Source organism: Myotis lucifugus, unplaced genomic scaffold (assembly GCF_000147115.1).
Source record: "Myotis lucifugus unplaced genomic scaffold, Myoluc2.0 scaffold_372, whole genome shotgun sequence".
In the NCBI taxonomy this organism is placed as follows: domain Eukaryota; kingdom Metazoa; phylum Chordata; class Mammalia; order Chiroptera; family Vespertilionidae; genus Myotis; species Myotis lucifugus.
The window spans coordinates 35,376-49,522 of NW_005871420.1; the positions used below are offsets into that span (position 1 = coordinate 35,376).

General features: G+C 41.8%; 1 protein-coding gene across 2 annotated transcripts in view; it reads left to right on the forward strand.

Moving 5' to 3' along the window:
* The window catches only part of LCA5L (LCA5L, lebercilin like), a 26,613-nt gene that overhangs the window by 2,585 nt on the left and 9,881 nt on the right, over positions 1-14,147 (forward strand). Inside the window, exons 2-5 of one of the 2 annotated variants that reach the window (XM_023765042.1) lie at positions 1,237-1,395; positions 6,257-6,582; positions 7,048-7,194; positions 13,312-13,826. In XM_023765042.1, the coding sequence (XP_023620810.1) occupies positions 6,264-6,582; positions 7,048-7,194; positions 13,312-13,826 (981 nt within the window). In that variant the 5' untranslated portion in view covers positions 1,237-1,395; positions 6,257-6,263. The remainder of the gene's footprint in view (positions 1-1,236; positions 1,396-6,256; positions 6,583-7,047; positions 7,195-13,311; positions 13,827-14,147) is intronic. The other variant, XM_006101538.3, reaches the window with a different exon arrangement.

Consider the following 14,147-nt stretch of genomic DNA (forward strand, 5'->3'; position numbering starts at 1 on the left):
TTGTGACTCAGCAGAACTCTTGCTGTGGGAGGGCACTGACCACCAGTGGGCAGCTCCTGCATTGAGCGTCTGCCCCTTGGTGGTCAGTGCACATCATAGTGACCAGTCATCCTGCCATTAGGGTCAATTTGCATATTACCCTTTTATTATAAAGGATATTTCCTATACTGTACTTTACATCCCTATGACTATTTTGTAATTACCAATTTGTACTTCTCAACCCTTTCGCCTTTTTCACCCAGTTTCCCAAACCCCCTCCCCTCTTGCAACCCTCAGTCTGTTTTCTGTATCTATGAGCCCATTTCTGTCCTGTTTGTTCATTTATTTTACTCTTTAGATTTCACACATGAGTGAAATGATAAGGTATTTGTCTTTCTCTGTCCGACTTATTTCACTTAGCATGTCCATCCATGCCGTCACAAATAGTAAGACTTTGTTCTTTTATATGGCCAAGCAAGTCTCAAATCTTAAAAGTGGGATTTTAAATCCTTTTATTATAATGCATAATGAACTACATGTAAACACTGATTAGCAAATGAACTTGTCTTGGAGATCTCTGCATTTACACATCAACAGAGATATACTTCATTCTTTGAGTTTTTAAACGACTATGCAGAATCAGTATTACCGTTCATCATAGTTACAATGACAGTGTTTCATCCAATTCTTTAATTTTTGTCATTCTGATAGATGAAACTGGAATCTAATTGTCTTAATTTGCATTTAATTAATTTAGAGTAAGTCTGAACATCTTACATATTGGTTGTCTATGTTTCTGTAATGTGCTTTTTATGTAATATGTTCATACCCTTTGCCCATTTTACTAATGGATTATTATGGGTCCTTTGTAAATTAAGGAAATTAGCTCTTTTTTATATATTGAAAATAGTTTACCCAGTTTCTGATGTGCCTTTTAACTTGATTTTTTGTTGTTGTTGTTACACAGAAATTTAAATTTTTTATGCAGCCATTTTTACTAATTGTTTCCTATGTGGCCTCTGGGCTTTATTTCTTACCACACTCCTTGTTTTCTTTTAAGATTTGTTTTTAACATTTACATCTTTAATTCTCTTATATTTATTTCATTGTGAGGAATGAAATAAGGATTCACTTTTGTTCTGAGTTCCAGACCAGGTCCTAGCCCGTCTCTCCCCACTTTCTTCACCTTTATCTGACACCAAGTTTCCATATTAATTTGTGAGATCTTAACATTTTCTTTCTGTAATATCATTCTAGGTTTTTTGAAATATATTCTTTGTTTAAAAAGAGGCCAAAACATGTCCAAAAATACTACCTTGGAAACCCCATAAATAAATACTGCAGTGTGAGGAACCCTCCGCTCCAACACACAGCTGATCTTCCTACATCTTAGGCAAGGTGGATAAAGAGTGGCAGGTATGTGTTCATTCGTCTTAAACTTTCTAGCATGTGTTCATTCTTTTGTCTGCCTTGTTGCAAAAGCAGGACTGAAGACAACTGAATGTAGTATTCAGAATGACCCAGATGTATTTCTTGACCTTGAACATTCCTATTTCTAATTCTGTAATTAAATGAACATGATATACAAATTTATTATTGTCACATGTAGTTACTCCTTCACCATGGGGTGTTCCAGAAAAGCATGATCAACTGGATCACATTTTTAAAATTTAGAACAGTGTTTTCGTTGTTGTTGTTTTGTTTTGTTTTAGAATTTTTTCAAATTTTTTAAAATATAGTTTTATTGCCCTAACCAGTTTGGCTCAGTAGATAGAGCATCGGCCTGCGGACTGAAGGGTCCCAGGTTCGATTCTGGTCAAGGGCATGTACCTTGGTTGCAGGCACATCCCCAGTAGGGGGTGTGCAGGAGGCAGCTGATTGATGTTTCTCTCTCATTGATGTTTCTGACTCTCTATCCCTCTCCCTTCCTCTCTGTAAAAAAAAAAAAAAAAAAAAAAAAAAAAAATATATATATATATATATATATATATATATATATATATATAGTTTTATTGATTTCAGAGAGGCAGGGATAGAAACATCAATCATGAATGAGAATCATTGATTGGCTGCCTCCTGCACGCCCCATACTGGGGATCAAGCCCACAACCCAGGCATGTGCCCTTGACCAGAATCAAATCCGGGACCTTTCAGTTCACAGGCCAATGCTCTGTCCACTGAGCCAAACCGGCTAGGGCATCGTTGTTTGTTGTTTTTATTAAATTTATTGGGGTGACACTGGTTATAGGATCATATAAGTTCCAAGTGTGCATTTCTGTGATACATGATCTGTATATTGCATTGTGTGCCAACACCCACAGCCCCAGCATCTTCCATCCCCATGTATTTGGCCCCCTTTTCCCTTTACTACCCTCCCCACCTGCTTTTTAATTGTGGGTTGAATTTCTGAGTCATAACAGTAAAGAAACTACTATAAACCCTATAATGATAGAGACATGGTGAAATTATGCCTCAAGTGCAGTACAACGGGCAGTGTTATACTGGAAACACTGATGGTTCAAAGTATAAATGCTGTCAATACCTGAACTATGTGCTACCATAAGTTTCATATATCAAAATCTAGTGTGCTAACTATAACAAGCATTACACGATTACTAGCTTTGCTTGCTTTCAAATCCTTGACGGCAGAAGTTTGTGCCCAGCAGACACTAAATAAATGTTCTTTGACTAAACTTTTAATTAATTATTCAGTTCATTAAGAAGAACATGAGGTAGTTGGCCTAGGGCCTGGATTTTTTCAATAATGCACCACATAATCAGAAATCCATATATGTTTTTACTGATAAAAGTGGTGAAGTATAGCCTATTTATATTAATACAAAGACAGTCTAAAACAATGTAATCAACTTAAAAGTGTAGTTACAGGTCTGGTACTAGTAATCGATCAAATTTTATCAGATCAATGAGAAAACTGATATTTAACAGACAGAATCTTCCAGAGAGCTGCATTTTTCCCCCCATGTTTGACCAATGCTTATTGAACTAAGGCAGCAGGATGCCATTCTGTACTGTATCACACACAGGGTGAGCGTGTGACTCAGAGGAAATCTAAAACAATGGAGGTGGTACAGCCACATCCTCAAATCTCATTGTTCTGCTTTAGGCAGGGAGGGGATCACCCCTCCACCTAACCTGCTTATCGTCTGGCTGTTCCTATCACACCAGATTCAGAGTGAGTTATACTGATTAATCTAAACGGTTGTTAAGCCTGTGATGCCTTGACTTTTTGTCTTTTAGCTGCATTGTTGGCAGAGGTAAAATAACAGGAGCTGAATAGCATGCAGTTCCCACAGGCCTCCTGCAGGTTTTCACAGACTCTGACATTTTAAGGTTGTCGTGATAAATGAGTTGAGCCCGATGATGTCCATTTTGGGTCAAGCAGTGTGGCACAGTGAAAAGAACTTTAAAGGCAGACAGACCTGGATTCAAAGCTCAGGGCTTCCACTCACCAGCTTAGTGACCTTGGACAAGTTACTTAACCGTTCTGCGCTTTAATTTGCTCATCTGTAAAATAGGGTTAATGATGCCACTTTCTCGGCAATATCATCATACTTAAGTAAGCTAATATATGTAAGCGCCTACCTCCGTACTTGGCACACAGTAGGTGGTGGTATGATCACCATTCAGGCATTTACAATAGTGGTTGGGTGGCAGCACCACGCTAGGCCTGAAGCTACAACCGGAACAAGACAGAGTCTGTCGCCCTAGCTGGTTTGGCTTAGTCACAGTGGACAGAGTGTCGGCCTGCAGACTGAAGGGTCCCAAGTTCGATTTTGGTCAAGGGCACATGCCTGGGTTGTGGACTTGATCCCCAGTAGGGGGCGGGCAGGAGGCAGCCAATCAATGATTCTCTCTCATCATTGATGTTTCTATCTCCCTCTCCCTTCCTCTCTGAAATCAATAAAAATATATTTTTTTTAAAAAAAAAGACAGAGTCTGTCTTCAGGGCGTTTCAGTCTAATGAGATTACCCAAGGAGTTGTTCCAGGTTAAATAAGTAATGGGAAACCGACCCACTCACATCCATCACGTGCAGACTCCAGTAGCGTCCCTGACAGTCCTGGTCTGGTCCCAGAATTACCCTTCCAGGGAGGGAGCCTACTGTGTGTTGATTGCTGACTGTGTGACGTACTGGGATAGGTATTTTCGACCCATTTCCCCTGTAACGTTGGTGTTCTTACATTTACAAATAGCCAAGATCACTTAGCTAAGTGACTGACCCAGATTCAAACCCAAGTTGGTCAGCCTGCAAATTGTCTGTCACCTACTCTGTCACACACCCAGGTTGGTGGCAGCCGGACAACCTGTGACTGTAACATGAAAAGCACCCTTGAAAGAAGCCTTTGTCCCACAGTGCCCAGGAGGCGATTTTTCAAAGGCGTGTTCTGAGTTGGGGGTGAAGAGGAGAGGTCAAAGTTTAGCTTGTGGCAGGAACAACTGGTAAAAGCCAAATTATTCTTGTGGGTTAGCAACCATGTTCAGGCAATCTGGATTTGTCAAGATGCATGGGGAGGAAATTAGGAGCCAAGGTCATGAGTAAGAAGAGGTGGGGAGGAACAAGGACAGGCAAAACTCTAAGGCAGGGGTGAGAAACGACCAGCCCATGGGCTGTATAAGGCCCGCAAATTCATTTGGTCTGGCCCTGCCAAGGCAACCATAGGTGGGACTCAAAATTCAATAAATCTAGGAGCTTTTTTCATAGCAACATAAATTTATATTAAGTGGAGAGAGAGGAAGGGAAAGGGAGAGAGAACAAGAGAGAGAAAAAAACATTGATTGGTTGCCTGCCATATGTGCCCCAACTGGGGATCAAACCTGAAACCTGGGTATGTGCCCTAACCGGGAATTAAAGCCACAACCCCTTGGTGCACAGGACAATGCTCCAACCAACTGAGCCACACCAACCAGGACTCATTATTTTTTTTATCTTTTAAATATATTTATTTGAAGTCTACTGTACCATTCTTTAGTTCCCAAATAATATTTTTATTTTTTACATTGAAGAGTTAATTGTATAATAACTAGACAAACTTAGTTTGATTTTTCCCCCAAATCCATTCTTTATATATATATATATTGATTGATTGATTGATTTTTTACAGAGAGGAAGGGAAAGGGAGAGTGAGAAACATCGATGAGAGAGAAACATCGATCAGCTGCCTCCTGCACACTCCCTACTAGGGATGTGCCCGCAACCAAGTCACATGCCCTTGTCCAGAATCGAGCCTGGGACCCTTCAGTCTGCAGGCCGACACTCTGTCCACTGAGCCAAACCGGTTAGGGCCCAAATCCATTCTTTATAAAAGTTTGGGTTTTGTACAGCTGAAAATATGGTTAGTTATTTGCTAAACAAATGTAAATTTCCCACTCAGTGCATTTTCTTCAAAAGGATTCCGATCCCTGGATGATCTTCTTATGCAAATCAACATTTTTTTTTATTGCTTCTTCTGTCATCATGTAGAATATAATCAGGGAAATGATGTTCATGTTATAGTAGTCTAAGTAACACATAAAAAGGAATGCAAATTTCCTGAATTAAAATATAATTATGGATCAAGTAGATTAATTCTGATCTGTATCTTTAATCTTAAAAGTATGTGATTCATCGTTAGTAAAGAAAAGTGTATACATTTGGGCAAATACGTCTGGGTTTCGTAAGTGTTGCATTTTATATGAGCCTTCCAGACCGAGCAAATGCAATCACTTTCTTCAGTTCTGAGCAAGGCAAAAAAAAAAAAACAAAAACCCAACAAGCAGACAGGCTTGGAGAGCAAGAGTACAATTCACTAATTGGTAAATTGTTGACATTGCTTCTATCTGGTAGGAACTTTATCTTATATTACCTGTGAATATAATTTCACCAAAGTCTGGTCTCAGGGTTCTTATAGTTTATGTAGAAAATTATAAAAACCAAACTGAAATGGTTCCAGAAAATACTTCAGAATTCTTACTTATCCATTACTAGAGGCCCGGTGCACAAATTCGTGCATGGGTGGGGTCCGGCTGGCCCACCATAATGGGGGCCCATTAGGCTGGGCTGGCAGCGGGGAGGGGCCGTGGGTGGTTGGCAGCCAGCCCTGCCCCTAATTGAGGTGTTGGGGGCCAATTGGGGCCTGGATCAGACTGGATCAGTCGTTCTGGTCATTCTGCCATTCCGGTTGCTGGGCTTTTATATAGAGAGATAGTTCAATGTAATAACACACAGGTCCATTTTAATGTCAATGGCTATGGATCTAAAAGCCCCTTTCTTCCATCAGGTGTGCTATGTCTTTGGCTGGCGCAGCAGGCAACCATGGCGATGAGCACTTCCCCGCCGTGGCCCTGGAAAGCAGCCAGCTACCCAAGGAGCCCAGGGGCAGCCCCAGCCCAGCCGAACTTCCCGGGGATGGCAACGCCTCCGATAAGAGCGTGGACTACAGCAGATCTCAGTGCTCCTGCAGCCTAATTTCTTACTATGATTACTCAGAAGACTTTCTCTCTGAACGTTCAGAAACAGCCGCTAATGGACACTATTTAGAGAAGCCTGTGATAAAGGAAAAAAAGGAGAAGAAAAACTACGTTTCTGAACTCTTCCAACCTAAAGGTAAGCAAAATGTCCCAACCGAGACCCAAGGTCTGCTCACACTGACATCATTATTTAAGGCACTAATATTTGAAGTGGCCACATTCACTTTTATTACCTTTTCACATTGCCCACATGTATTATAAGTAAAGTTTTACGGAAGGAGTTTGGAAGTAGAGAAATTAAGAATAATTACGAAGGGCTGTGCTTTGCTGGTTACTTTTCCCGCGAGCTGGATGGTCTATACTTGGTACAGAACTTGCAGACTTGGAATTTAGTCTACTTTCACAGATGACTTATTTTTAAATTCACTTTTTGTATTCAGAAGAAGAAACCAGCCAAAAATGGTCATACCCTCAATAGATGTTTGATGACAAAAGAAAAAAAAATAATTACAGAATAACCGAGAGTTAGATTGACAATGCCGTGCCAGCCCTCTGCATGTTCACCTGCTGGAGCCCGCAGTGAGGCTGGTTCCCTTTCTAGTTAACAGGTGGCCTTGTCACAGAGCACCACGGTGCTTGGATCTCAGTGGCTTCTTGCCTTACATCTCAGCTGGAAAATTCTGGTGTGAATCACCAATGAAATACCAATTCCTGTTTCAACAGCCCGAAAAGATGTTCTCCAACTCTGGTGAGGCATATGACAAAGATAATCTTTTGAAACAGAGATGGCAAAAGGCTGTTGACTATGTCATTTCCTTGTGGGCTTTAGAAGTGCCAACACCTTCAACTCCTGTCTAAATTGGAATTAGCCTGGTGATGGCCTGACCTCCTCACTCCCTGCCTCCCTGCCCAGACTGCTTCACCCCCTCCCATTGCAGGCAGTCCTGGGCTTATAAAGATTGTTTATGTGAGAAACAGCCGGGACTGTTCCACTGTGACCATGAGAACTGCCATGAGTCAACAGGTGGAAAGTAACAGCCTGTAAGTGTGGGGCACGTCTGTCACATTTACCCAATAGCTGTCACCGCAGCCTGACTAGGACTCTGTGCCATGTCTGTGTCGTCTAGAATCTCCAGCTCCCCCTCTTCCTAGCTAGAGAGCAGGGGCTCCTAACCTAAGACCCTTGCCTGTGAACCCCATGAACTTCTATGCAGAGTTCCGTTTGTGAACTCTTCTAGGGAGAATCAGCTTTCAGCAGATTCTCAGGAGGTTAGAAGCCCCTTTTCTAGAAGGTGGGAGTCCCAGACCCACTGGGAAGGCCTGGGGCAGAAGACGGAAAGCCCAGCACCCCCCTCACAGTGGGACTCCGGCATTCGGAAGCGGTTAGCACACCAGAACATGCATCGCAGTCAGCTTCCACGGTTACACGCTCCCTTAGCTGCATTGGAGACTTAGGAAGCTCTGATAACCAAACATTTTTCATATGTTTGGCACCAAAACTACTTTAGCAACAAAAACCTGATTTGGGCCGTGGCCAGGTAGCTCAGTTGGTTAGAGCATCATCCTGATACGCCAAGGTTGCAGGTTTGATCCTCAGTCATGGCACATACAAGAACCAATCAGTGAATATATAAATAAGTGGAACAACAAAATCAATGTCTCTCTCTCTCTCTCTCTCTCTCTCTCTCTCTCTCTCTCTCTCTCAAAATCAATAAAATTTTTTTAGGTTTGCAGTGGATTTTCACATATATTATACACATGAAGTATATGTGAAATTTACGTGTTTTATAATATATTTTTATTTGATTTCAAAGAGGAAGGGAGGGAGAGGGAAAGAGAGATAGAAGCATCACTGATGAGGAAGAACCATTGATCAGCTGCCTTCTGCACACCCCACACTGGGGATCAAGCCCACAACCCAGGCATGTGCCCTGACCAGGAATCAAACCATGACTTCCTGGTTCATGGGTGGACATTCAACCACTGAGCCAGGCCGGCTGGGCATGAAATTCATGTTAAAAAAACAAACCTGATTTGAACTGACATGAGACTGATCTTTATTTCACTTAGTGTGGATAGTTAAATCTATTTCACCTAAAAGTATTATTTGATTAAAGTATGCTGTCCCCAACCCTACTAGAATGGAAGCACTGTGGAAAATACCATACATGCACCTTAAAAAACAAGACCCCCAAGTTCAGAAACAGCATAGCCCCAAGGGTTATGACAAGGGACCATGGATCTATCTACTGCATTGTATATTGAGTCTACCCAGTGGTTCTCAACCTTCCTAATGCCGCGACCGTTTAATACAGTTCCTCATATTGTGGTGACCCCCAGCCATAAAATTATTTTTGTTGCTACTTCATAACTGTAATTTTGCTACTGTTATGAATCGTAATGTAAATATCTGATATGCAGGATGTATTTTCAGGGGTCGCGACCCACAGGTTGAGAACCACTGGACTCTACACTTTTGTGGGACTGTGGGAAGGCTGTTAGCATTTGTAAAACTTTCTATGAGAAATGAACTGCATTTTGAGTTCTAAGCACCTTATGATTTAACTATTTAAAACTGATTCTTCATTTATTTGTTCCACAGATATTTATTATGTGTTTTGTGCGAGATACTTGTCCATAAACTGGGAGTAAGCTAAATTAATTCAGTCACCTGACAGTGCACTCAAATTCTGAAGGGCACTTTTGTGTATGAATACTCTGAAATTGTTTTAAATATTGGGTGCATCTTCAACTCAAATCACATGCCCCTGAGGACCCTTGTACCAGTGCATCAGGAACTTAAAACACTTGTTGTCACATCAAACTTTGTCATAGAATGATAACGTGTTTCCTAGGTTTATCCTTGTATTCTTTTGTTCCCTTACAGCTCATGTTTTGCAAGTATCTGCCAAAGAAATTTCAGCAGCAAGTAATTGATATAATTCTAACCCAAAGCTAAGAGGCTTAATGTTTTCGCCAGTGCAGCCCCTTCTCCGTGGATGGTCAGCATCTGCTCATCATTCTCATACATGGAGAGTCGATGGCTGACCTTCAGGGGCTGGGAACACTGGATTAGGAACCACCAATGGAGACCTGGGATTCACTAAAGAATAATAACATCAGAGATCATGTTCAAGTCCCAGCTTAGAAAAGCAAAGCTTATGGCAGAAAGATATTTCCTAGAGAAAAATTATAAGGATGAAATGAGGACTTCAGTTTGATAGGATTTTTGCTTTGGTCAAGTATTAAGAGATTTACCTAAACCAATGTAAATAATAGCAAGCAATATACTGTATATCTACAATTTAATTTTTAAAAACTGTATCTTTTGTAGAAAATGTACTTTCAGCACTCTTTCAATTATACAGGGGAGGGCCAAAGTAGGTTTATAGTTGTTCATATGGAAAATAATACAATAATTAATAAGTAGTAATATGAGAATAACTGTGTTTCACGCACTCATGACTATAAACCTACTTTTGCCCCACCCGTATATTCTTCTTTGATGTGTTTGCTAATACAGTGCCAAAATATGTGATAGTCATTCAAAACATGGGTATACCGAAAAAGAAGTTACTTCACTGCATGCGATCGGCAGCACGCCTTTGGCCCTGTGGTCTGGTCAGGTGCAGGTGGAAGATGAAGGCAAGTGTTGGAGACCCTCGCCCGCAGACTAACAGCGGGAACTGTGGAGAACAGAAAGGGAAAGGGCCCTTCCTTTGACCCTCTTCTTACCCTGGTCCTTGGCGGAGGTGGGCATCTCTATCACGGTGAAATATAGCGTTACCTGGAAGAGAGAGAACCTGGTGGAGGGCAGGCCGCAGGAGTGATGGGAATATGGCTCAGGATAAGGAGCAGAACCAGACTGAGGGCGTGGAAGGCCGTGATGATAGAACGAGACACTGAAACAAAGAGGAAGAGACCAGAAGAGGCCAAGGGGAAACGGGGGTGGGGATGGAAGACAATGGCTCCTAGACAGGAGGGTAGGGTGACCCGGGAAGGAGGAGGCTGGCACGGGAAAGCGTGAGTGGGGCACATTCTTGTAATGTTCAGAAGAGCACGTTGCCTTGTAAGTAATGTGATGAGCGCCTTTTTGGTTAACTATGGACTTAAATGTACATTTTTTTTGATGAATTAACTTAATTTGAATGTCTTAGCTCAGTGGTTTAAAATTAAATATCCCAAGAGTAGTTTAATCATTAAGCTAAATCTGCCTTAATTGTGTGAAGTGGGATAGAAATTGTAAGTTTTACCCTTATTATGTGTAGGTTAGGATAATGAGGTATAAAAGCATTAAGGATTAAACCCTATTTTCATTTTCTACAGCTTTATAGTTACATAAGTATGCATGATGTGTAGAATATGAAATTGTTCTCTACCACTCCAATGGCAAGTGATATATTTACCTTTCTGGAGCAAACTGGCTTATTCTCTTGGGCCCGCCTAGTAGGGTAGGCGAGAAATGTAATCTCAGGTGTGTTTGGGGAGTAGAGGGCATATGGAAGACCTTTCACAGACAAGAAGATTTTCAGAAAAGCCTCTGGTCCTTTATTTTTATCACTTATGTGTTCTTGTCCAAGCCCATGTGATTTTTTTTTTCTTGATTCAGAAAGGAAGGGAGAGGGTGAGAAGAAACAGCAATGATGAAAGAGAATCACTGATTGGCTGCCTCCTGCACACTCACTTCTGGGAATCAAGCCCGCAACCCCAGGAATGTGCCCTGACCAAGAACCAAACTAAGACCTCCTGGTTCATAGGTCGATGCTCAACCACTGAGTCACACCAGTGAGGCCCATGTGATCTTTCAAAGGCTGACACCTCCTCTTTTCAAAGCACCCAGGCCCTCTGTTTACATCCCCACCTATGGCCTTGGCCAGGGCTGTGGGGTTAGTCCCCAGGCGCCCACTCATTCTGACTTCCCACCCTCCAGTCACTTGAATACATGTGAGTCAGGGACACAAGCCTCCCTGCCCACGTGACCCACCACCCCTCACCCTTCTAGTCTCAGAGAACTCCCTCTCCAGTTCAGGGTCATGTCACCCAAGAGCTGGAAGACAGTACAAGCTGGAGATCAAGTTCAGTCATGGTGGACATGGCATAGAACGTGACACTGCCACCCACCCCTGTTTTAATCCAGCCTGATCCACATGGCCTGGGTTTAGGGTTCCCCTAGCCACTGCCCAGGCTATTCAAGTGGCCTCGACACAACCACAAGCACCTGCTCACTGCCCTTCTCATTGGTGTCACAGACTCTGGTCTGTGCTTTCCAGTTTTCAATGTGCTCAAAAGCTGATTCCAAAATACTCAATATTCAACCACAGCCCTACTCCGCTGTCGCCAGTGGGAAAATAAATGCCATTGGCGGCACAGTTGTAAAGACAGTTCATCTATAATTGATGTATACATGTATATAAGCCAAACCAAAGGACATGGACAACAGGGGGATGGGAGCATGAGTGTGCAGGGCGGGTGTGGAGGTTGGGGGTTAATGGGGGGGATGAGGACACATTTGTAATACCTTAACTAATAAAAAAAATAATTGATGTATACAGACACTAACGGTGGTCAAATCCATGTGGTCTTTCACAGCCAGGATTCAACTGTTGTATCCCCAGAAAGCACCGGCTGTTTCTTTTGGCTCATTGTTTCTATCCCAGGCCGAACCGCCTTTCCCAAACCAAACATACTAAGCCATGTCTCAGAGGATGTGTCCACACTTGGCCAGGAGCCTAAGGTTAGGACACCAGTGACCTTGGCCATGACAGTCCCTCTCTCTCCAGGATGAGGACCAGATATTTTAGATTCTAGAATCCAGACTCAGTCTCTCTCAATACAAATATACTAATACGTACACATGCACACACATTTGTTTACATACACAGATGCACACATACATATACTATATACATGTAAACATATACATCATACAAAAGAATATAGGTATGAGGCAGTGGTGTAGGCACACAGACCTGGGTTCTGTCTTTCCACTTACTTGTGCCCATTGACAAGTGACATCGCTAAGCATCAGTTTGTTCATCTTTAAAATAGGATGACAATAAGTGATGTTGCACATACATTTGACATACTCAAATTCAATTATGTAAGCTTGGTGCTTATAAGTTTGCTATAACATTGTTTAGAAACATTTTGTTTTCAATAAACTCCTGAACACAAGCCCCCTGACTACTTTATTTGGTGCCCAGCCAAAGTAATGGAAGAAAAAGGGTCTTTGTTGGATGTATTGAAAAATTGAATATCTGTATATATTATCTAAGCAGTGTGATGGTTTTTAAATGGGTTTTTGAACATATGAGATATTCACATATTACATTGGGCTTTAATGTTACACTCTAATTGCCCCATAAGATATTGTTAGAAGGATTACATCTGATCTGTATAAAACAGTAGTTCAATGTCTGACATATAATAGCACTTAATAAATGTTACCTATTTTCATGAGCTTTAGTTTAGCTTTATAAAAGATATAAGTACAGGTTTCAGAGTCAAAGAAGACCTGGCTTTCAATCCACTCTGTCACTTCGTGGTTACATAACCTTGGACAAACAACTAAAAAAGTCTAGCTATAAAATAGACTATTACTGACCTTAAAGAACTGCATTAAATGAGGTAGCTATATATAAAGGGCCTAGCCTAAGCATGGATATTCATTCAATGTTAGTTCTTTCCCTTTTCTAGCTCTCATGAATATGTACATCTGTGCAGGAGAGGGAGGTGTACATATTTGCATACCTGCAGATATATATATCTATATATAGGTATAGATATAGATATAGATATAGATATAGATATATAGATATATAGATATGTTTGTATCTAGTAACTAACTGGATTATCTGCTTAACAGGTCAGAAGGAAATCTCAGTTGAAAAAAAGCAGAAGTGGAATGCATCACTTTTAAGTTCTAAAATCAATATGATCACCCAGAGAAGAGATGCCATAACTCAGCGCGTGCTCTCAGCAAGGCTCCATAAGATTAAAGAATTGAAAAACGAATTAACTGATATACATCGTAAGATGGAAGCCACGGCCTTAGAAAACCAATTATTGAAACAGCTTGAGATTAGGCACTTGAAAGCTATAGGAAGATATGAGACTTCACAAAATAATGTACCTCAGATTATGGCTAAACATCAGAATGAAGTTAAAAATTTAAGGCAGCTACTTAAGAAATCCAAAGAAAAGGAAAGAATCGTATCTCGGAAACTGAAAGAAACGGACAGCAAATTGCTGAAGACCAAAGACGCCTTGCAGGCCCTGCAGACACTTTGTGAAGACAGGAGCCTTGCAGAGAGGGAGGAGCTTACCGAAAGACTGGCTGCCCTGACCACCAAGATGGAGGCCAATGACAAGCAGATACAGGTCTGTATTTCACGGCCTAGGCGTGTTAAGGGTCCAGAATTAACACAGAAGGGTGCGCGTGCGTCCTCGCCCAAGTGCCTCCCTCTGCAGGCCTTCACACTGATGCTGTGTCCACAGGGGGCAGGGGCCAGGGGAGGGGGTGCTCAAAGGAAAGAGAAACAGCCCAGATCTGGAAATCGCTCTTCTGTCACAGTGAGCGAGCACAGGCTCTTGATCTGAAAAGGACGGTTCTCTTGTTAGGGGAGACTGTGTACGTGCTGAAAAGATGGTGTGGGGTGGGGTGGGGTGTTGTGGGGTGTGGTGTGGTGTGGTGTGAGGTGT